General features: G+C 47.8%; 2 protein-coding genes across 5 annotated transcripts; both read left to right on the top strand.

Moving 5' to 3' along the window:
- Nucleotides 1-7624: 7624 nt before the first annotated feature.
- LOC100384439 (uncharacterized) lies at nt 7625-11765 on the top strand. The gene is made up of 2 exons (NM_001323015.1): nt 7625-8949; nt 10831-11765. The coding sequence occupies exons 1-2, from the start codon at nt 8074-8076 to the stop codon at nt 11533-11535; spliced, it is 1581 nt and encodes a 526-aa protein (NP_001309944.1). The 5' UTR covers nt 7625-8073; the 3' UTR covers nt 11536-11765.
- Nucleotides 11766-14585: 2820 nt separating this feature from the next.
- LOC103626627 (probable LRR receptor-like serine/threonine-protein kinase) lies at nt 14586-19809 on the top strand. 4 transcript variants are annotated; one of them, XM_008647030.2, is made up of 13 exons: nt 14602-14714; nt 14793-15351; nt 15465-15964; nt 16287-16428; nt 16576-16647; nt 17241-17312; nt 17394-17474; nt 17623-17777; nt 17875-18101; nt 18264-18396; nt 18523-18588; nt 18713-18899; nt 19019-19809. In XM_008647030.2, exons 1-13 carry the CDS (start codon nt 14636-14638, stop codon nt 19500-19502), a joined length of 2757 nt encoding a protein of 918 aa, XP_008645252.1. In that variant the 5' UTR covers nt 14602-14635; the 3' UTR covers nt 19503-19809. The 4 variants fall into 4 exon arrangements, with proteins under 4 accessions (XP_035814978.1, XP_008645252.1, XP_035814977.1 ...); XM_035959085.1 differs by having other exon boundaries at nt 14586-14714; nt 14796-15351; nt 18264-18588; nt 19019-19706; XM_035959084.1 differs by having other exon boundaries at nt 18264-18588.
- Nucleotides 19810-23207: the final 3398 nt, after the last annotated feature.

The raw sequence follows: 23207 nt of genomic DNA, 5'->3' as shown, positions 1-23207 counted from the left end.
GAGAGCCGTTAGTTTCATCAAACACAACGTCACATGAGACTTCAACTAGTCCAGTGGACTTGTTAAAGACCCTATATGCCCTTGTGTTTGAGTCATAACCAAGTAAAAAGCCTTCTACAGTTTTAGGAGCAAATTTAGATTTTCTACCTCTCTTAACAAGAATAAAGCATTTGCTACCAAAAACTCTAAAGTATGAAATGTTGGGCTTTTTACCAGTTAGGAGTTCATAGGATGTCTTCTTGAGGATTCGGTGAAGATATAACCGGTTGATGGCGTAGCAGGCGGTGTTGACTGCTTCGGCCCAAAACCGATCCGAAGTCTTGTATTCATCAAGCATGGTTCTTGCCATGTCCAATAGAGTTCTATTCTTCCTCTCCACTACACCATTTTGTTGTGGAGTGTAGGGAGAGGAGAACTCATGCTTGATGCCCTCCTCCTCAAGGAAGCCTTCGATTTGAGAGTTCTTGAACTCCGTCCCGTTGTCGCTTCTTATTTTCTTGATCCTTAAGCCGAACTCATTTTGAGCCCGTCTCAAGAATCCCTTTAAGGTCTCTTGGGTTTGAGATTTTTCCTGTAAAAAGAATACCCAAGTGAAGCGAGAATAATCATCCACTATTACAAGACAATACTTACTCCCGCCGATGCTTATGTAAGCAATCGGGCCGAATAGATCCATGTGGAGTAGCTCAAGCGGCCTGTCGGTCGTCATGATGTTCTTGTGTGGATGATGGGCTCCAACTTGCTTTCCCGCCTGGCATGCGCTACAAACCCTGTCTTTCTCAAAATGAACATTTGTTAATCCTAAAATGTGTTCTCCCTTTAGAAGCTTGTGAAGATTCTTCATCCCAACATGGGCTAGTCGGCGGTGCCAGAGCCAACCCATGTTAGTCTTAGCAATTAAGCAAGTGTCGAGTTCAGCTCTATCAAAATCTACCAAGTATAGCTGACCCTCTAACACTCCCTTAAATGCTATTGAATCATCACTTCTTCTAAAGACAGTGACACCTACATTAGTGAATAGACAGTTGTAGCCCATTTGACATAATTGGGATACGGAAAGCAAATTGTAATCTAAGGAATCAACAAGAAAAACATTGGAAATAGAATGGTCAGGAGATATAGCAATTTTACCAAGTCCTTTGACCAAACCTTGATTTCCATCCCCGAATGTGATAGCTCGTTGGGGATCTTGGTTTTTCTCATATGAGGAGAACATCCTTTTCTCCCCGGTCATGTGGTTTGTGCACCCGCTGTCGAGTATCCAACTAGAGCCCCCGGATGCATAAACCTACAAAACAAATTTAGTTCTTGACTTTAGGTACCCAAACTGTTTTGGGTCCTTTGGCATTAGAAACAAGAACTTTGGGTACCCAGACACAAGTCTTGGAGCCCTTGTGTTTGCCCCCAACAAACTTGGCAACGACCTTGCCGGATTTGTTAGTCAAAACATATGATGCATCAAAAGTCTTAAATGAAATGCTATGTTCATTTGATGCATTAAGAGTTTTCTTTCTAGGCAACTTAGCACGGGTTGGTTGCCTAGAGCTAGATGTCTCACCCCTATACATAAAAGCATGGTTAGGGCCAGAGTGAGACTTCCTAGAGTGAATTCTCCTAATTTTGCTCTCGGGATAACCGACAGGGTACAAAATGTAACCCTCGTTATCCTGAGGCATGGGAGCCTTGCCCTTAACAAAGTTAGATAAATTTTTAGGAGGGGCATTAAGTTTGACATTGTCTCCCCTTTGGAAGCCAATGCCATCCTTAATGCCAGGGCGTCTCCCATTATAAAGCATGCTACGAGCAAATTTAAATTTCTCATCCTCTAGGTTGTGCTCGGCAATTTTGGCATCTAGTTTTGCTATATGATCATTTTGTTGTTTAATTAAAGCCATATGATCATGAATAGCATCAATATCAACATTTCTACATCTAGTACAAATAGATACATGCTCAACAATAGATGTAGAGGGTTTGCAAGATTTTAATTCTACAACCTTAGCATGCAACATATCATTTTTAGTTCTAAGGTCGGAAATTGTAACATTGCAAACATCTAGTTCTTTAGCCTTATTAATCAACTTTTCATTTTCTACTCTAAGGCTAGCAAGAGATACATTCAATTCATCAATCTTAGCAAGCAAATCAACATTATCATTTCTAAGATTGGGAATTGAAACATCACAAACATGTGAATCAACCTTAGCATTCAAACTAGCATTTTTATTCCTAAGGTTGTCAATAATCTCATGGCAAGTGCTTAGCTCACTAGACAATTTTTCACATTTTTCAACTTGTAGAGCGTAAGCATTTTTAACCTTAACATGTTTTTTATTTTCCTTGATTAGGAAGTCCTCTTGGGAGTCCAAGAGATCATCCTTCTCATGGATGGCACTAATTAGTTCATTTAATTTCTCTTTTTGTTCCATGTTAAGGTTGGCAAAAAGAATACGCAAATTATCTTCCTCACCACTAGCATTATCATCACTAGAAGACTCATATTTAGTGGAGGAGTTGGATTTAACCTTCTTCTTTTTGCCGTCCTTTGCCACGAGGCACTTGTGGCCGACGTTGGGGAAGAGGAGTCCCTTGGTGACGGCGATGTTGGCGGCGTCCTCGTCGTCGGAGGAGTCGCTAGAGCTTTCGTCGGAGTCCCACTCCCGACAAACATGGGCATCGTCGCCCTTCTTCTTGTAGCATCTCTTCTTTTCTCTCCTCTTACCCTTCTTGTCGTTATCCCTGTCACTGTCACTTGATAATGGACATTTAGCAATAAAGTGACCGGGCTTACCACACTTGTAGCAAACCTTCTTGGAGCGGGACTTGTAGTCTTTCCCTCTCCTTTGCTTGAGGATTTGGCGGAAGCTCTTGATGACGAGCGCCATTTCCTCATTGTCGAGCTTGGAGGCGTCTATTGGTTGTCGACTTGGTGTAGACTCCTCCTTCTTCTCCTCCGTTGCCTTGAATGCAACGGGTTGAGCTTCGGATGTGGTGGCATCATCAAGCTCGTTGATCTTCCTCGAGCCTTCGATCATGCATTCAAAACTCACAAAATTCCCGATAACTTCCTCGGGGGTCATTTTCGTATATCTAGGATTACCACGGATCAATTGAACTTGAGTAGGGTTAAGGAAAATAAGAGATCTTAGAATAACCTTAACCATCTCGTGGTCATCCCACTTTACGCTCCCGAGGTTGCGCACTTGATTCACCAAGGTCTTGAGCCGGTTGTACATGTGTTGTGGCTCCTCCCCTTTGCGAAGCCGGAACCGACCGAGCTCCCCCTCGATCGTTTCCCGCTTGGTGATTTTAGTGAGCTCGTCTCCCTCGTGCGCGGTTTTGAGCACATCCCAAATCTCCTTGGCGCTCTTCAACCCTTGTACTTTGTTATACTCCTCTCTACTTAGAGAGGCGAGGAGTATTGTTGTTGCTTGAGAGTTGAAGTGCTCGATTTGGGCCACCTCATCCTCATCATAGTCCTCATCCCCTACTGACGGTACCTGTGCACCAAACTCAACAACATCCCATATACTTTTGTGGAGCGAGGTTAGATGAAATCGCATTAAATCGCTCCACCTAGCGTAATCTTCACCATCAAAAGTTGGTGGTTTGCCTAATGGGACGGAAAGTAAAGGTGTATGTTTGGAAATGCGAGGGTAGTGTAGGGGGATCTTACTATACTTCTTGCGCTCTTGGCGCTTAGAAGTGACGGAGGGCGCATCGGAGTCGGAGGTCGATGTTGATGAAGTGTCGGTCTCGTAGTAGACCACTTTCCTCATCCTCTTGTGCTTGTCGCCTTTCCGATGCGGCTTGTGGGAAGAGGATTTTTCCTTCTTCTCTTTGTGGTGAGAAGAGGAAGACTTTTTCTCCTTTCGTTTGGAGGAGTCCTTCTTCTTCTCCTTCCTCTTGGTGCGGGACTCTTCCGATGAAGTGCTCCCGTGGCTTGTAGTGGGCTTTTCGCCGGTCTCCATCTCCTTCTTGGCGTGATCTCCCGACATCACTTCGAGCGGTTAGGCTCTAATGAAGCACCGGGCTCTGATACCAATTGATAGTCGCCTAGAGGGGGGGTGAATAGGGCGAAACTGAAATTTACAAATATAAACACAACTACAAGCCGGGGTTAGCGTTAGTAATAAGAAACGAGTCCGCAAGAGAGGGCGCAAAACAAATCCCAAGCGAATAAGTAAGTGAGACACGGAGATTTGTTTTACCGAGGTTCGGTTCTTGCAAACCTACTCCCCGTTGAGGAGGCCACAAAGGCCGGGTTTCTTTCAACCCTTCCCTCTCTCTCAAACGATCCACGGATCGAGTGAGCTTTCTCTTCTCAATCACTTGGAACACAAAGTTCCCGCAAGGACCACCACAAGATTGGTGTCTCTTGCCTCAATTACAAGTGAGTTTGATTGCAAAGAAAGGATCAAGAAAGAAGAAAGCAATCCAAGCGCAAGAGCTCGAAAGAACACAAGCAAATCACTCTCTCTAATCACTATGGCGTTGTGTGGAGTTTGGAGAGGATTTGATCTCTTTGGTGTGTCTTGAATTGAATGCTAGAGCTCTTGTAGTAGTTGGGAAGTGGAAAACTTGGATGCAATGAATGGTGGGGTGGTTGGGGTATTTATAGCCCCAACCACCAAACTTGACCGTTGGCAGAGCTGTCTGTTCGATGGCGCACCGGACAGTCCGGTGCACACCGGACAGTCCGGTGCCCCCTGCCACGTCATCACTGCCGTTGGATTCTGACCGTTGGAGCTTCTGACTTGTGGGCCCGCCTGAGTGTCCGGTGCACACCGGACAGGTACTGTTTGCTGTCCGGTGTGCCAGTATGGGCGTGCCTGACTTCTGTGCGCGCAGAGTGCGCATTAATTGCGCGGCAGAGAGCCGTTGGCGCGGAGATAGCCGTTGCTCCGGAGTCGCACCGGACAGTCCGGTGCACACCGGACAGTCCGGTGAATTATAGTGGAGTAACCGTTGGAGTTTCCCGAAGCTGGCGAGTTCCTGAGGCCGACCTCCCTTGGCGCACCGGACACTGTCCGGTGTACACCGGACAGTCCGGTGAATTATAGCGCGAGTCGCCTCTGGAAATTCCCGAAGGTGGTGAGTTTGAGTCTGAGTCCCCCTGGTGCACCGGACATGTCCGGTGGCACACCGGACAGTCCGGTGCGCCAGACCAGGGGTGCCTTCGGTTGCCCCTTTGCTCCTTTGTTGAATCCAAAATTTTGCCTTTTTATTGGCTGAGTGTGAACCTTTTACACCTGTATAATCTATACACTTGGGCAAACTAGTTAGTCCAATTATTTGTGTTGGTCAATTCAACCACCAAAATTAATTAGGGACTAGGTGTAAGCCTAATTCCCTTTCACATACCATTTATAATATTCACTATAAAAAATAAGTTAGGCGAAGAATCAGACACTACCGCGTGACGTAAAATTGAATTGTCAAAAACAACATATGTGTTTCATGCAAATAGGGTCGAGGGGGAGACGCCCCCGTGGGTCTCAGGGGAGCACCCTAAAACCTCTTAGAATTTCATCAACCCCATCAATAAAATTGCTATAAAATTTTCATCCCATTGATAAAGCCAATCTGATTTCAAGACATTTCAAATGCCTATGTTTTCACAATCAATTATATTGACAACCGTATGAGGTAGAACGATAATAGTATACCCAACTCAGATCAATTGCCTTTTATACACACAATTAACCTCGATGGTAATACCAACTGCTATGGACAAATTATGCGAGTGGTCAGGAGGGAAAGTAACTAATTTTTTGTCTCGATGGTGATTCTAGCCGATAAGGGCAAACAAGTTGTACGACTATACCGACAACTACCTCAACGTTCCAATGTGTACTACAACCAAAGCAAAAGTAGATCCAATCTACTATAGGTATGATGTCTATGTGCAAATCATCTAGATAAAAATTTGCACCTGACCTCCTCTAGAAAACATGTATACGTCGCACTAGCATATCTATCATGTTCAATCAAGATAACATAATTGTGGATCGTTACCATTAGCACAAAGAAAGAAGAGTACAACGATATAGTAAAAGTAGTCATATATTCTCGCGTATCAGTTAAAACAACATGTTCATCCGCACTCCTCAAGCTCGTTACTATCGACACCGCAACAATAGCAGCAGTGTCTCCATGTATTCACATGTACGAGGACGTCGTGACGCTGGTGTGCTAGCAACACGTAAGCATCGAGAGAAATGGTGATACTATCTAGAGAAATAGGGATGGCAACGGGTTGAGTTCGGTTCAGGTGGAGCAAAAACCACTCGTGATCGCACCATGAAGACTACCGAAATCCGTCTATGATCGTACTCGTGGGTGTAATTCAAAACCCGCTGGTTTTACTGACTGTACAATTTTAAACAATAATTTAGCAATAAGCAATTAAGCAGCAATAATAGTTGAGTTATATGTACGTATTTTAAACTTTTCACATTGAACAACAACAACAAAACATTTCATGAATCATTAGCCAAGTTACTTATTCAAAATAATTACTATTGTATCTTAATTATTTTTTTTCGCAAAATAAAGAATGAACCAAATTTCGGGTCGGGTGCGGGTCACCCGCGGGTTGAAATAGAAACCAGCACCCACAGCCGCAAAACTTTACATCAGGTGTACTTGCGGATCAAAATCTTCACCCGTACCCACGCCATCGGATTTCGGATTTGCAGATTAAAATTGTCACCCTAGAAATCCACATATACACTATTCTATCAAATTGTTTTTGTAGTAGTTATCCACGTGTTCCCTCTATTTTAAATTATAAGATATTTTTCTAGAAAGAAATTGTTTTATTAATAATATGTCTAAACGTATATATATCTAAATATATAACAAAAAATATGTATATGTACCTCTCGTAATTTAAAATGGAGAGAGAGAGAGAGAGAGTACGTAGTATCTTAGCATCTCCAAACAAAATATCTCAAAGGCTACGGATGATCATCAGATATCTAGAAGCTAGTTTGATCTCAACCATATCCGAAATGACAAGGGCTATGGAATCAAAGGAGGAAGTATACATATATCTACTCCATATCATGTCTATATACTTTCTATTAAAATGAAACCTTTTTTTTCCTTTCTATCATTTTTTTTCTTTCAATCAAAATTTGGACCATACGTCAGTTTCTCCTGGCTTGATCCACGACAAGGCTGGCGCCAAGTCGTGGGGGGCCCACCGGACAGGGCGCGTCTCTCTCGTATGTGTGTGTAGTACACAACACAACTACACAAACACAAGCAGTAGCAGGGCAGGCGCAGGCGGCGTCCCTGTCATCCCCTTACGAAGACACCGCCATGCCAAGCCAAAGCCCGGCTCCCAGCCTCCCACCCGACCCGACCTGCTGCTGCCCTTTCACCAATCACCACCAACACGCCGCCGGTGCGTGCGGTATGTACGTCCTCGGCAGAACCAGTGCACTGATCTTCTTCCATGCAGGCGCGCGCGCACCGCACACACGTGGCACGCCCGCGCTGCCTTCCTTCCTACCGCCCCCGCCCCGCTTGTCTGTTCCCGACCCGGGCCCTCCGCCGCAGCCATGTGTACTATAAATGCGTCGCGCCCTGCCGCTACTGCTGCCGCGCGCCGTATCCATCTCCACCCCTGGGCTGGAGGCTGCAGGAGGCGCTTCCCCTTGTGCCGTCCTCGCTTCGCCTTCTGCATCCCACCGCCGCCGCGAGGCAGGCAAGACATCCTAAATCTGGCAGCGCACTACTATTGTTAGGCAGCACCGTACCCAGGCAGCCATTACTCAGCACTCAACACCCACCCACTGCAGTTAGGGGCGTTTCCATTTCCATTTCGCCGCCGACCGGACATCATCGCAGGAGAAGCTAGCTAGCCACCAGCCCACCACACATCCAGGCCGCCGCGCCGGCCGTTCTTCGAAACCGGCCGGGCGTACGTCGTCTTGGCGAATTGGCTGTCGGTGTTTGGCGCCGGTGGTTTCCGTTTGATTCGGACACGTACGCACGCGCATGATTGATTGATCGGCCGGCTGCTTAGTCGGACGTCGTCGTCGCCGGCGGCTGGCTCGTGCAATGAGCGACGTGTCCGTCCGCTTCGTGGCCCTGGCCCTGGCCGCCATCTCGCTCGCCGCCGCCGCCGCCGCCGCGCACGACTACGGCGATGCGCTGCGCAAGAGCCTGCTCTACTTCGAGGCGCAGCGGTCGGGGCGGCTGCCGTACAACCAGCGGGTGCGGTGGCGGGGCCACTCGGGGCTGACGGACGGGCTGGAGCAAGGGGTGGACCTGGTGGGCGGGTACTACGACGCCGGAGACCACGTGAAGTTCGGCCTGCCCATGGCGTTCACGGTGACGCTGCTGTCCTGGGGCGTCCTGGAGTACGGCGGCGGCGTGGCCGGCGCGGGGGAGCTGGCGCACGCGCTGCAGGCCATCAAGTGGGGCACCGACTACTTCGTGAAGGCGCACACGGCGCCCGCCGAGCTGTGGGCGCAGGTCGGGGACGGCGACTCGGACCACTACTGCTGGCAGCGGCCCGAGGACATGACCACGTCGCGCCGCGCGTACAAGGTGGACGCGGAGCACCCGGGCTCCGAGGTCGCCGCCGAGACCGCCGCCGCCATGGCCGCCGCGTCCGCCGTGTTCCGCCGCGCCGGGGACGCGCACTACGCGCACCTGCTGCTCCACCACGCGCAGCAGCTGTTCGAATTCGCCGACACCCACCGCGGCCGCTACGACGAAAGCGTCGACGTGGTCAAGAGCTACTACCCGTCCTCCAGCGGCTACCAGGACGAGCTGCTGTGGGCGGCGCTCTGGCTGCACCGGGCCACCGGCCGCCGCGACTACCTCCGCTACGCCCTCGACAACGCCGAGGCGTTCGGCGGCACCGGCTGGGCCGTCTCCGAGTTCAGCTGGGACATCAAGTACGCCGGCCTCCAGGTCCTCGCATCCCAGGTACGTACGCACGTCCCGATACACCTTGAAATTAATGTGAATAATCTTCATATAGTATATGAAATTAATTAATTGATAACGTACAGCGTTATCCTTTTTATGGTGTGATCTGAACCAACCAAGTGTAGTAGGTGGTTAACATTCCCTTTTGGATGGCCCACGCTTGATGGGGAGAGATGTTTTAACTGGAAGCCTGCATCTGCAATGCAAGCAGCAGCTCCTCCAAGATAGCATAGCATCAAGGGCAAGCCTGTTTGGTGCAACCTTCCCTTTTGCTTAAGTCTATCTTGCAAGCATATCCCTGCCCACCCATTGCTTTTGCTTGTGTTTGAATCCGGTGGTGGATGCACAGCATCTCCACATCCAACAACTTCACCTTGTGGAGGAATGCATATTGTGCAGTACACACTCATATGTGGACTCAAATAAACCCTAAAGCGATATACACAAGCGGATTTCAGCCATTTATTTTCATTTACGAGGAAAGATTTGCGTGTGCTAATTTGACACATCCACATCTTCTTCGACAGAAACCAACCATGCAGGCATCAAAAGCCTATATACACACATGGACAAAATAAAATCTAGCTCATTAAGCAGAGGATGATCACCGCTCATAACCATGGGGATCGTATGAGACCTAGCTCGTCAATTGTTTATGATGACCAATCCGATCACATATCTTCCCTCTACCGGTTCCCCCGTCCTTTGCCAACTATTCCTGTCATTTCCCCCCCCCCTCTCATGTGCTCTTGGTGGCAAGCATGCAATATTCCCCAACAAAAGAAACAGACTGTTTTCCTAACACTGGGGATTTGTTTATGAAGCGTAGTAGAGTAGACTGATGACATTGTTTGGGGGAGGTCTTGTAGAAATGGACTGCGTTCCTAATCCTGACACCAAGCATTGACCAACGACCACACCTCCCTTCCAATGCTTAGGATGCAAGACAGACGTCTCTTACCACGCAAAACATTTCTTTATGCATCCACAAGCCTGCCTGCCTGCCCGCCCGTCCACTGTCTCATCATGCCTGGACTGTGATGTTCTGAAGCGAGCAAATCATCGACCAACTCTGAAGATTCTAGCCGTCTTCCTGGTGGTGCACCTGGACAGAGGAGTCAGCGTCGTTTTGATAGTTTGTTAGTGAAAGCTTAACACATAATTAAATGGTCTGGGACTGGGAGGGAGGATCTTGCACGTGAAGACAGCACAGGAGTCAATCTTAAGGTAGAAGAACCATGGAACATCCGTCCATCAACACATGGGCCATTCAACTAACAGTAGTTACATGTTTGGGAAAAGAAAAAGTTGTAGTGGTTGGTTTTGGTTGTTCACAGCCAGAGCCCTGACAAACTGAACCCGGAATGGAGGATCATGTGGCTTTGATCCTGTTTTTTTTTTCAAGTATAGTTTTACCTTTCGGTTAACTTATTATTGTATAGGAAACCTACACAGTCAGTTTTGGACGACACTGAAATTTGGACCATAACAAGACAAGGGATGTGTCAAGTGTCATATATAGCGCCCGTGGCTGCTCCAATGGGGAATTCTGCATTCAACAGCTTCAAGTCTCACGCCCTGAAGTCAACAGTTGTATAGTGTTTGGCCACATGTTTGACAAGCAGGGGATGATAGTAATGGAATATGACAATCTGGTTTGACGTATTTCAGTCTGAACAATGACACTGCAGATTAAAAAGAACATGAAAATAATTTAGAACAAACATTGTGCTAATGTCTCTTAATAAATCAAGATGATAAGGTCCAAGTTTCTGGGACATGATGCTGTGTTCTTGGGGGGGGGGGGGGGGGGGGGGGGGGGAGGAGCGTTTTTTTTTTTTCTATTCTCAACAGCTGCTGATTTCGCTGTGTTTGCAGCTGCTGGTGGAGGCCAAGGAGGAGCGGCTGCGGCTGAGCGCGGAGGAGGTGGCGGTGGTGGAGCAGCTGCGGTCCAACGCGGAGTACTACGTGTGCTCGTGCATGAACCGGAACCCCGGCGGCGCGAAGCACAACGCCGGACGCACCCCGGCGGGGCTGCTCTTCATCCGGCCATGGAACAACCTGCAGTACGTCTCCGGCGCCGCCTTCCTCCTCACCGTCTACTCGGACGTCCTCGCCTCGCTGGGCCAGCCCCTACGCTGCGGCTCCGGCGACGACGGTGGCGAACCCGCCGCCGGCGACGCGGGCGACGTGCTGGCTTTCGCCAAGTCCCAGGCCGACTACATCCTGGGCACGAACCCGATGCGCACCAGCTACCTGGTCGGATACGGCGCGGCGTACCCGCGGCGGGTGCACCACCGCGCGGCGTCGAGCGCGTCGTACCGGCACGACCGGGACTTCATCGGCTGCCTGCAGGGGTTCGACTCGTGGTACAGCGCGCGGCAGGAGAACCCGCACGACCTCGTCGGCGCCGTCGTCGGCGGGCCCAACGGCGAGGACGTCTTCAACGACCACCGCGGCGCGTACATGCAGACTGAGGCCTGCACGTACAACACGGCGCCCATGGTCGGGGTCTTCTCCAGGCTCATGCAGCTGGAGGGGCAGTCGCCACGCCCGGCGCCGGCGCCGGCGGAGGATCTTTGATAGGAGAGGTCGTTTTCCTTGAAAGGTTCCCAGCGACAAGTGGTGGTGCGAAATAAACTTTTCAAAAAGGATTAAAAAAAGTGATATTGATCGTTTAGGCTGGATGTATACATGATTCTTTTTGTTGATTCCTAGATACTACCATATTTGTTTCATGTCTTTGCACATAACAAAAGAATCGAAAAGAAGGATGTAAATTTCAAAAATGAACTCGATCTGTTATTTGGCTCAACAAATATGTTTTTTTGACAAAATAAAAATGGTAATTTTTTTTGTGAAAGGTAATAAAAAAAAGTTAATATAGGACGCGTCATCCAGAACCAACAGGCCTAGCTATAGGCTATAGTCCGGCCCCTACGGAAGCCCGCGTCGGGCAACAGCCCAATATACATGGGCTGGCCCAGAGATGGGGTGGAGCCGTGGAGGGCTCGAGAGTCGAGGCTCTGTGTGTGGAAGCCCGCGTCGGGACAACCGTTGCGCTCTACAGGACAGGAGTTCGACGGAATGCCGCACCACCGCCGTCGCCGCTTTCCCTGGCCTTGGGCTGCGGCGCTGCCTGAGCTGCTCGACGACGGAGTCGGGCTAGTTGCGCAACCGGCACCGCCGCACCGGAGGCAATGCGCGTCGACGTTCGCCAGCTTGACGCCGCGAGCGATCGAGGGGCGACTTCCTCGGCCGCGCTATGACCTTGACCACGCGTGCCGGGGGCCGCGGGGCCAGTGCCTTGCGTGGCGGCTCACTCGTGGGCTGTAGTGCGCGCCGACATGCGCACTGAGGAGGAGTGAGGACCACGACCGAGTGAGGTCAAGGTCTCATCAAGGAGAGGAAAGCTGCCCCGTTTGGTTGCTGCCGGCCACTGGCTGTTGTGCGTGTGGCAGCCGGCCGGCCTCGCCCTCAGCGTTAGCGTGACGTCGTCGGGGAGAATCGGATCGTGCGTGCGTGCGTGCCGACCTCGGGGGTCTCCCTCTCCCAGGTCGCGCAGGCGCAGCGTCTTCGTTTTGGCTACAGCTGAGCTGGTAGAGTAGGATCTCCATGTCAGTCAGGGTCTCCGTTCCATTCGCTGTCGAAACTCGAAAGTAGTTGGTAAAGAGCATGTTGGTGTGTAGAATATTTTCGGGGCTTAGTATCGTGATAACCGATGCAAAATGCTGCTTAATAGCTATGTCAGCGATAAACCTACTGTTTATGATTGGTCTATTTTATCCGAGAACATAATTAAGGTGGTAGTCAAGTCAGCGAGAAACAAGTCGCCTATTTGGACTATAGATGTACAGAAAGCACACAACATGTTTTTTTGGCCCGGTACGAGTCTGGTCCGGCTCGCTTTTATACGGATCCGGGCTAGCCCGGCACGAATAAGCGGGCTGGACCCGGACAGGAAACTAAACACGGTGGGCTAGTCCGGCACGGTCCGTTTATCTCTAACCCTGTCAAGCCCGCTTTTTATGCACTAAATCGTGCTTATCGACCCATTTAGACTGTTTTGGCCCGCTTTTTCCATGCTAAACGGATTGGGGCGGCCCGTTTAGGCCCGCAACAGGCCGGGCTCGGACAGGGGAACGAGCATGTGTGCTTAGACGACCCGGCTCGGTTTTGTAACCTTCCCTAGCGGGTCAGGCCCAAAACGGGCCGGGCTTCACCGGGCCCGAGACGGGCGGCCCGTTTAGTAATCTCTAGTTTGGACATTTTAGGTAGTATTTGGTTCTGGAGCCCCCAATGTTGGGATGGAGCGGCTCAGTCCAAAAGAATTTGCGGGAACAGAATGATTCATCATCGTGCAAGCAAAATATATTTCTTTTTAGGAGTCATTTCATCCTATATAGAATTAGTCTAAACAACAACAAATTAGCAGTAAAGCGGCTCTATCACACCATACTTCAGAACCAAACACCACCTTATACTCAATCAATAGGTTGTTGAAGGGTGTAGTGATCAAGTTATTCACCACAGCTTCACAAGATTACAAACAACAGTCATTAAGATGCACACTGAAGCTACACACACAATTATTAGCTGCGTCCTTCAGTCGAAAATGGGATTAACTCTCTTGACTCCAGAAGGGTCTTTTGTTCCATTCCTGACAAACACTATCTTGACGTATATTCCCTCACCCAAGCCCGGGGGTCGGTCTCAGTCCACAAGACGTGAGCTGCGCCACGCCAGCTATAGCCCATGTTTGTTTTAACTTTTTCTAGCTTCTGACCACAGTAGCCTACCAAACACTTAGTTTTTCACGCAGTTTTATAAAATAACTTTAGTCAAAACATTCAAAATCTACGTGAACACAGAATCAACTGAGTCATTGAGATAGTAACAAACCGTCACTTTTCTACATGCTAAACTCTATAGAGTTTTTTTTATCTTTCCTCTATATTTAATCTCCACGATACTTAGATTTTCTCTACAGTCAGATTTTTAGAAAAACTTCTAAAAAAAAGCTAAATCAAGTGACATTACATGCATTCTGTTGACCACCATGAGAGACAGAGAGATTTTGACCATCGTGGCATCGCCACAAGAGGCAGAGAATCAAATGTACGCGTTGCAATGATGACGAACTTGTCGATCTCGTCACCTTTTGTAGCATGACAAGATCTTTTTTTAATTGGACAATACCTGACTTTTAATTCCTGATCGGACGTTGACTTTCCTGTCCACAATTGCGTCGGAGGAGTAAGCTACGCATGCATAGCATAGGTACGTCCGTACGTGTACGTATATATACTCTCTCACACACACGACATACACGCACGCACAAGGTCTCCCTTTAAGTTCTGTGCTCATGCATAGCATACACGCACGCATGCATAGCATAGGTACACGTAGGCGTTGCAATGATGACGTACTTGTCGATCTCGTCACCTTTTGGCGTGGGGCATGTAGCATGGCAAGATCTTTTTTTTAATTGGACAATACCTGATTTTTAGTTCCTGATCGGACGTTGACTTTCCTGTCCACAATTGCGTCGGAGTAAGCTACGCATGCATAGGTACGTCCGTACGTGTACCGTTGTACGTATATATACTCTCTCTCTCTCACACACACACGCACAAGGTCTCCCTTTAAGTTCTGTGCTCACAACGAAGTTTGGACAGAAAGCATGAAGCTGAGTGCTGCTGTTCTCTTCTTCTCCATCTTGTTGCAGTACTGCACCAGCAGCGGCCAGCCAGATAGCCGAGGTGCTTTCCATTCTCCAGACTCTGCACCAACTAGCTAGCTTCTTCTCTGACTGACCTACTACACACTTGCCCTTCCAGCAGGTTTCATAAGCATCGACTGCGGCATCCCGGAGAACTCCACGTACCAGGACCTCACCTCCACCATACTCTACGTCTCCGACCGCGGCTTCGTCACCTCCGGCGAGAACCGCAACATCTCCGCCGGCTACATCAGCCCGTCCCTCGCGCAGCGCTACTACACCGTCCGCGCCTTCGCGTCCGGCGTTCGGAACTGCTACACCCTCCCCTCCCTGGTCGCCGGGAACAAGTACCTCGTCCGCGCCGCCTTCTACTACGCGGACTACGACGGCCTGAGCACGCCGCCCGTCTTCGACCTGTACCTGGGCGCGAGCCTCTGGCACGAGGTCAGGTTCAGGGACGCGGCCGCGATCAACTGGATGGACGTCGTGGCCGTGGCTCCCACCGACTTCCTGCAGGTCTGCCTGGTGAACAAGGGCACCGGCACCCCGTTCATCTCCGGCCTGGACCTCAGGCCGCTGCGGAGCACTCTTTACCCGGAGGCGAACGCTAGCCAGTCCCTTGTCATGGTCAACGCCAACCGGTGCAACGTGGGACCCACGGACAAGTCTGTGGTTCGGTGAGTGAGTTTTTTTTTTAAAGTGAAATCTTTTTACTGTTAATAACTGAATGAACTGTACTCCTATACTACACAAGCCCAACCAAAGCACATTTCTCTGGCCCAACAAGCAGGTACCCGCTGGACCCCCACGACCGGATCTGGCTGGCGTACGGCGCCGTCCCGGCCTGGACCGAGGCGTCCGCCACGTCCGTCGTCCGGAACTACCTCGCCGACCCCTACGACGCGCCGTCCGCCGTCATGCAGAGCGCCGCGACGCCATCCGACGGCTCGGTGCTCAGTTTCTCGTGGGACACGTCCGACGACCGCTCCGTGGACGCCAGCAGCGCCACGTACCTCCTCGTCCTCTACTTCGCCGAGCTGCAGCGCGTGTCGGCGAGCGGCGAGCTGCGGCGGCAGTTCGACATCGCCGTCGACGGCACCGCGTGGAACAGGGAACCTTACTCTCCGCCGTACCTCTTCGCCGACTCCTTCTCCGGCACGGTGCAGGGGCAGGCGAGGCATAGCGTCTCGCTTACTGCGACGAGGAACGCGACGCTCCCGCCTCTTCTCAACGCCATGGAGGTGTACTTGGTGAGGCCGGTGGATGAAGCTGCAACCGACCCTGGAGATGGTATGAGTTTAATTAACTATGTACATCAACTCTTTTTTTTTGTGAGTTTTCTGTAGTTACTAACCGTATCGGTGTTAGGAGGTTTCCTTGCAATTTGTAAAGCATGAGAAGTGGTAAAACTAATTGTTTCGCATTCGTTTTCTTTAACAAACACATACGTATCATTGCATTAATATAGAAGAAGAGAGCTAGAGTTACAACACACACATATCACTGCATTTGTGTTAGTTATATCATGTTTTAGATGTATTTCTATCTTGGTAACAGGCTAACAGCTTGTGTATCTATGTACCTACTTTTCTTGTTTTTTCGGTCGTACCAGCTAAAGCCATGATCGCAATCCAAGAAGCTTATGTTGTGAGCAAAAACTGGATGGGTGATCCATGTGCTCCAAAGGCTTTTGCATGGGAAGGACTGGACTGTACTACTGATCCTCCAACTGGTACTCCAAGAATAACAGCATTGTATGTTTCAGACATATTTGAAGGGCTAAAGAAATAATAATGAAAAAAGAATCGTTATAGCATTGTAAATAAGTTTCAATTTGAACTCTCAAGCTGGATACAGCAAGTGAAGCTAACTGTTCTGCGTTTCTCATTGTTTTTTGGCAGAAACTTGTCTTCAAGTGGGTTGACAGGTCCCATCACTACCTATTTTGGAGATCTGAAAGCACTCCAATACCTGTAGGATTTCTTTTCCCAACAATATCTTACTTTTGACATTGAAATGTGATCTGGCCTTTTTTTGTTTTGGTACTACTTGCAAGTTCCAGATTAACTCTATCTCGTTCATTTCCTCCCCTCTGCTTGTTTACTTGTATGTTTACCTATTTTCTCTCTTGTATATATGTATAGTGATTTCTGCACTGTCTACTATAGTAGAACTGATTAACAAGATGCATCTTGCAGTAAATTTGTTGAATTTCATGTGAAATATATGTTCTCTTTCAAATGTCTCATTGTTCTACCTTTCTTAGGCTGTGTCCAACATATCGTACATTTATTTTACACTTTAGATGAAACTATTCGCAAAATAGAGTTTAAATAGGAAATGAGATAGGAGAGCTGCCAGAGATAGCCCTCCACCGTCCTCTGAAAACTACATTTTTGAAAGAAAACTCATGATGCGAAATATGCGCCTTTGGATAGGACACGAAGCCTGTTTGTTATGACTGCTTTAGCCTTTTATTTCCTGAACTCGGACATGAAATTAAGCTGACAAATAGTACCACTGAAACATTCGAGCTATTTCTTACAAGAACTGTTACATATACCAGGGACTTGTCACACAATAACTTGTCTGGCTCCATTCCAGATTGTCTTGGACAGCTTCCATTCCTAGTGTTCCTGTAAGTCTCACTAAATATCTGCTCGAGTTTTGGAATCTTCGTAGAACAAACTTCTCATACGCCCATCAATTTTCTCTGTAGGGATCTCTCCAGCAATGACCTCCGTGGACCAGTTCCTTACACTCTTCTTCAAAAATCCCACAATGGGACTCTATCGCTAAGGTATGTTTTATACTGGCGGCATGCTAGTTACCAAACTGAGCAACCCTGTTTCAAATCAAATTGTTTTATTCAAATAGTTCATAAAACATACCTGGAGGATGCGGTTATACTGCTTCAAATTCCGTGCATTTTATACGTACGCTTCCAGGCTTAGTAACAACCCAAATTTGTCTGGGAACGGATCGGGTCCAAAGAAGTTGAATGGGGCCGCACTTCTCTCCGCGATAATCATCCCAACAGTTGCCGCCACTGCCTTGTCTGTTACCTTCATTGCTCTGCTGCTCCGAGCACTCAAGGAACAAGGTAATGCAGCAACATGGAGGGGACTCATATTTTTTTTTAGAAGCTGTTGCATTTCTTTCCTTTTAATAGTGCCTTTTTTTTCATGCATATGATGCAGCTAGAAGACGGGCTGTTGATCCAACTCCGAGAGATGAGACGGCGTTGCTTGAGAACCGAGAATTCTCTTACAGAGAACTGAAGCACATCACGAAGAACTTTAGCCTGGAGATTGGCAGAGGTGGGTTTGGAGCTGTCTTCCTTGGGTACCTGGGGAACGGAAACCCGGTAGCTGTGAAAATCCGGTCGGAGTCGTCTTCGCAAGGGGGTAAAGAGTTTCTGGCTGAGGTAATTGGGAATGATCTTAAACAAGTAGATGTGCCACACGTCTCGTAGCCCTGATGAACAGTAGTTAATTTGAAGTACTTTAATCAGTAGCTATTGTTAATATATCTCTCTTTTGTCCCCGGAACAACATGTTTACTGAGCTATATATATGCTGCAGTGCAGGCTCAACATCTGACGAGGGTACACCACAAGAACCTGGTATCCTTGATTGGCTACTGTAAGGACAAAGACCATTTCGCCCTTGTCTACGAGTACATGCCTGAAGGGAACCTGCAGGATCATCTGAGACTGAGAGGTTGTCTCATCCTGGCCCACTCGAATATAAAACCAACTGGCTGTGTTCTGGATCAAATACTGACTGTGTTTCTTTTCTTTTTCTTTTATTTTCGCTTGGGTGTCCAATTTCTTCTGATGTGCCTAGACACTTGCACTCACAGACCACTCACTTGGCAGCAACGCCTTCAGATCGCCCTTGATGCCGCTCAAGGTACACGGATGAATGAACTGCCCCGTTTCTGATGATGCCTTTATACCTGTACACTATTATATATACAGGAAGAAAAGGGAAAGAGAGAGAAAAAAAAGTCAGAACATTGTTCACTCTACTGCAGGTCTGGAGTACCTGCATGTGGCATGCAAACCAGCGCTGATCCACAGAGACGTGAAGAGCAGGAACATCCTCCTGACCACGGGCCTTGGGGCTAAGATCGCCGACTTTGGTCTGACCAAGGCTTTCAGCGACTCGGAGACACACATCACCACTGAACCAGCTGGAACAATGGGCTACTTGGATCCAGAGTACGTCTCAGGTCTTGCTGCATGCGCAGCTTCTCTCCTAGCTAGTATCATATATCATGCATATATATATACAATCCAGCTTCGAGAGAGTAAAAAAACTGTCCTTTTTTTTATCACAGGTATTACCGCAGCTACCGGGCCAGCGAGAAGAGCGACGTGTACAGCTTCGGCGTCGTGCTCCTGGAGCTGGTGACAGGCCAGTCCCCGGTCGTCCCGGTGGACGACAGCGTGAGCGTCCACGTCGGCGAGTGGGTGCAGCAGAGCCTCGACCGGGGCGGCGGCGTCGAGAGCGTCGTGGATCCGAGCATGGGACGGTGCGAGCGCGGCGACTACGACGTCAACTCCGTCTGGAAAGTCGCCGACCTCGCGCTGCGCTGCCGGCGGGAGGCCTCCAGGGAGCGGCCTACGATGACGGACGTGGTCGCGCAGATCAGGGAGAGCGTGGAGCTCGAGGCGGCCCGCCGGAGCTCGGCGTCGGGTGCTGCTGCTGCTGGTGGTGGTGGGGGTCTGAGGAGTTGTGCCGGCGAGAGGGACGCGTTTGAGGTGGTGGAAGGAAGCGTTGGGGAGACGGCGGGGGCCGCGCCTGGTCCGGCGATGATCTGAGCTGAAGACTCTGAACTAATTAAGGTACGAGGGTGGTGGTGGACATGTGTTTCACCGTGAGAAACCTGCTCAGCAAGGGAAGATCGGAACAGTGGGCCTTCTTTTTCTTCTTTTTTTACTGGTAATGCATTATTGTTGGAGACATCGTCGACAGGATTTTGCTGATGAAGCAACCAGGCAGCTATCTTGTCTGCCGGTCACATATATAATGTGAGGAGGTTAGCTAGTAGTGGTAGGGGAACAATTCCCTTGGCCAGGGCGATTGAATAATACAAGTCTGAATATGAAATCCAGAAACTAATAATTAGTTTGTTAGCTTCGATTTAATAACGGGTGTGAATAAATAGTAATTCCTCCGTTTTCTATCTTAAGATCACGAAGGTTTGTTCTAAGTTAAAATTTTGAAACTTTGACCATCAATAACAAAATATTCATAGAACATTGACTAAATAAAAATGAAACTATTACATTTATTATTAAAACATCTAGCACAATATATATTTTTTAAATTAAAAACAATTATTTATGTACATATTGTTGGTTAAAGTTTCAAAACTTTAACTTAAGACAAATATTCGTTACCTTAAGATAGGGACTTAACATAGGGAACAGAGAGAGTACTGTGAGAGAAGCCGAAGCCAATAAAAAGTGTGGCCAAACATGGCTAATAGCAGAAGAATTATACATGTCCAGATGGGTCGGACTTAACGGGTAGCCCGAAGCCTGGCACAGGTTTAACCCGACCCGTACCCGATACGCTATTTAACGGGCTCTGTTTTACATCCCTACTGATGTATGAACTTAATAAACGCTTGAATATTTAGGAGCTGGCTGTACTCTTTTCCTTCCTATGGTTTTCTCACAAAGTGTGAGTTTTTACCTAGTAAGGTTTTTAATGAGACAACATTATCCTAATAGCACCAATATTATTCAACTTAACTTGCCTTCTAAGTTTTTTGCTTGTTGGTTGCTGGTTGCACTAACAACTCCATTATGTGATGTGTTTGTAATTGTGTATGATTACTACCAGATTATAAGTGAACTTATATGTGTGATTGTATATTATTATTGCTATCAGATTACAAGTGTATGTGTAACAGACACGTGGGGGGTTAGAGTTAATGACGACATAGGACCCTTTTTCTCAACACACAAGGGACTATGTCAAGGGGATCCTTTATCACCGATTCTATTTAACATTGTGGCTGATATGTTGGCACTGCTTTTCGCTAGAGCGAAAGAGGAACATCAATTCAACGGAATTGTACCGCACTTGATTGAAGGAGGTTTATCTATCCTTCAATATGCAGATGATACAGTGGTGTTTCTGGATCATAACATCGAACAGGCCAGGAATGTAAAATTGCTTCTAACCGTTTTTGAACAAATGTCTGGCCTTAAGATAAACTTTCACAAAAGTGAACTTTTCTGTTATGGGATGGCTAAAGATTGTGAGCCCCAGTACTCACAACTCTTTGGTTGCAGCGTAGGCACAATGCCTTTCAAGTACCTTGGGATTCCTATGACCCACCGAAGATTGAGAAATAGTGAGTGGCGTTGTGTCGTTGACCGGTTTGAGTCGAGACTTAGTAATTGGAAAGCCAAATTCCTGTCTTCAATGGGGCGGCTTGTTTTGATTAATTTTGTTTTAAGTAGCCTACCCATTTTCATGATATCTTTCTTCGAAATCCCGGCTGGTGTGCTACAGAAGCTAGATGCTATTCGGTCCAGATTCTTTTGGCAAGGAGGACATCATAAAAAGAAATATAGACTAGCCAAATGGGAAATCATTTGTCAACCTAAAGAGCTAGGTGGGCTGGGAGTCGCCAATCTTGACATAAAGAACATTTGTTTACTCAGCAAATGGCTTTTTAAATTACTCAATGAAGATGGTGTGTGGCAACGGCTATTAAGAAACAAATACTTGAGATACAAATCCCTAACACAAGCTGTCAGAAAATCGGGTGATTCTCATTTCTGGGCCGGTCTAATGAACGTCAAGGACAAATTCCTCAAGTGGGGATATTTTAAGGTGGGGAACGAACAAGCAACAAGATTCTGGAAAGATAAATGACTTAATAATTCTCCTCTTAGAGAGTAATTCCCAAACCTTTTTAATATAGTGCGCGATAAGACCTCGCTGGTTGTGAAAGTCGCCTAGAGGGGGGTGAATAGGCGTAATCTGAAATTTACAACTTTAAACAGACTACAAGCCGGGGTTAGCGTTAGAACTTAAATCGAGTCCGGGAGAGAGGGGGAAAACAAATCAAGAGCGAATCAAGCGGATGAACACGGTGATTTGTTTTACTGAGGTTCGGTTCTAAAGAACCTAGTCCCTATTGAGGTGGTCACAAAGACCGGGTCTCTTTCAACCCTTTCCCTCTCTCAAACGGTCACTTAGACCGAGTGAGCCTTCTTCCTTAATCTCACGGGTCACTTAGACCCCGCAAGGACCACCACACAATTGGTGTCTCTTGCCTTGCTTACAAAGCACTTGAGAGTAAAAATTGAAAAGAAAAAGAAGGCCAAGCCAAGCAAACAAGAGCAACAAAGGAACACAAGTGATCCTCTCAAAATCCTAATGCACTAGAGTTGATTTGGAAACTTTGAGTGGATCGATCGCTTTGATTGTGTCTTGGAGTGAAGTATATTGCTCTTGTATTGAATGCAATGTTCAGAATGCTTGGATGCTTGGTGTTGTGGTGGTTGGGGGTATTTATAGCCCTCAACCACCAAGTGGCCGTTGGGGAGGGCTGCTGTCGATGGGCGCACCGGACAGTGCGGTGCGCCACCGAACAGGTCCTGTATACTGTCCGGTGCACCGCCACGGCACCCAACCATTAGGGTTCGGGAGCAGTAGACCGTTGGAGGCTTTGTCCTCATGAGGCATCAGACAGTCCGGTGCCACATCGGACACTGTCCAGAGCGCCTCTGACGTCTGCTCTGACTTCTGGCGCGCACTGTTCACGCGTCAGAGTCGACAGTTGGTGCTAGAGAGCCGTTGGCTGCTGACTCACCGGACAGTCCGGTGAATTATAGCTGAGCGCGCCTGAATAAACCCGAGAGTGGTTTGTTTGAGTTGTACGGTCCTGGTGCACCGGACACTGTTCGGTGGCACACCGGATAGTCCGGTGCGCAGTTCCTCAGCACACCCAAGTTTCTTTTGCTCCTTTGAATTTGATCCCTAACTTGAATATTTATTGGTTTGAGTTGAACCTTTTTGCACTTGTTGAACATGTATTCTAGAGCAAACTAGTTAGTCCATATATTTGTGTTGGGCATTCAACCACCAAAATTAATTATGGGAAAAGGTTAACCCTATTTCCCTTTCAATCTCCCCCTTTTTGGTGATTGATGCCAACATAAACCAAAGCAAATATATAAAGTACAGAAATGAACTAGTTTGCATAAGGTAAGTGCATAGGTTACTTAGAATTAAACCAATTTGATAATTTCACAAGATATTAATGGATTGCTTTATTTTATTTACCATTTTGGACCACATTTGCACCACTTGTTTTGTTTTTGCAAATTCTTTTGGAAAATCTTTTCAAAGTCTTTTGCAAATAGTCAAAGGTATAGAAATAAGATTGCACACAGCATTTTCAAGATTTGAAATTTTCTCCCCCTGTTTCAAATGCTTTTCCTTTAACCAAACAAAACTCCCACTAAATGAAATTCTCCTCTTAGTTTTCAAGAGGGTTT

The sequence above is a fragment of the Zea mays genome, chromosome 5 (genome assembly GCF_902167145.1).
Source record: "Zea mays cultivar B73 chromosome 5, Zm-B73-REFERENCE-NAM-5.0, whole genome shotgun sequence".
Lineage (NCBI taxonomy): Eukaryota > Viridiplantae > Streptophyta > Magnoliopsida > Poales > Poaceae > Zea > Zea mays.
The sequence above is the reverse complement of the archived record's forward strand: the minus strand, read 5'-3'. Positions and strand labels throughout refer to the sequence as shown.

Coding starts and splice junctions, on each gene's coding strand:
- LOC103626627 (XM_035959084.1), top strand. CDS start 14,636: ATGAAGCTGAGTGCTGCTGTTCTCTTCTTCTCCATCTTGTTGCAGTAC. Junction 14,715..14,792: donor CGGCCAGCCAGATAGCCGAG/GTGCTTTCCATT, acceptor TTGCCCTTCCAG/CAGGTTTCATAAGCATCGAC. Junction 18,900..19,018: donor ATGGGCTACTTGGATCCAGA/GTACGTCTCAGG, acceptor TTTTTATCACAG/GTATTACCGCAGCTACCGGG.
- LOC100384439 (NM_001323015.1), top strand. CDS start 8,074: ATGAGCGACGTGTCCGTCCGCTTCGTGGCCCTGGCCCTGGCCGCCATC. Junction 8,950..10,830: donor TCCAGGTCCTCGCATCCCAG/GTACGTACGCAC, acceptor CTGTGTTTGCAG/CTGCTGGTGGAGGCCAAGGA.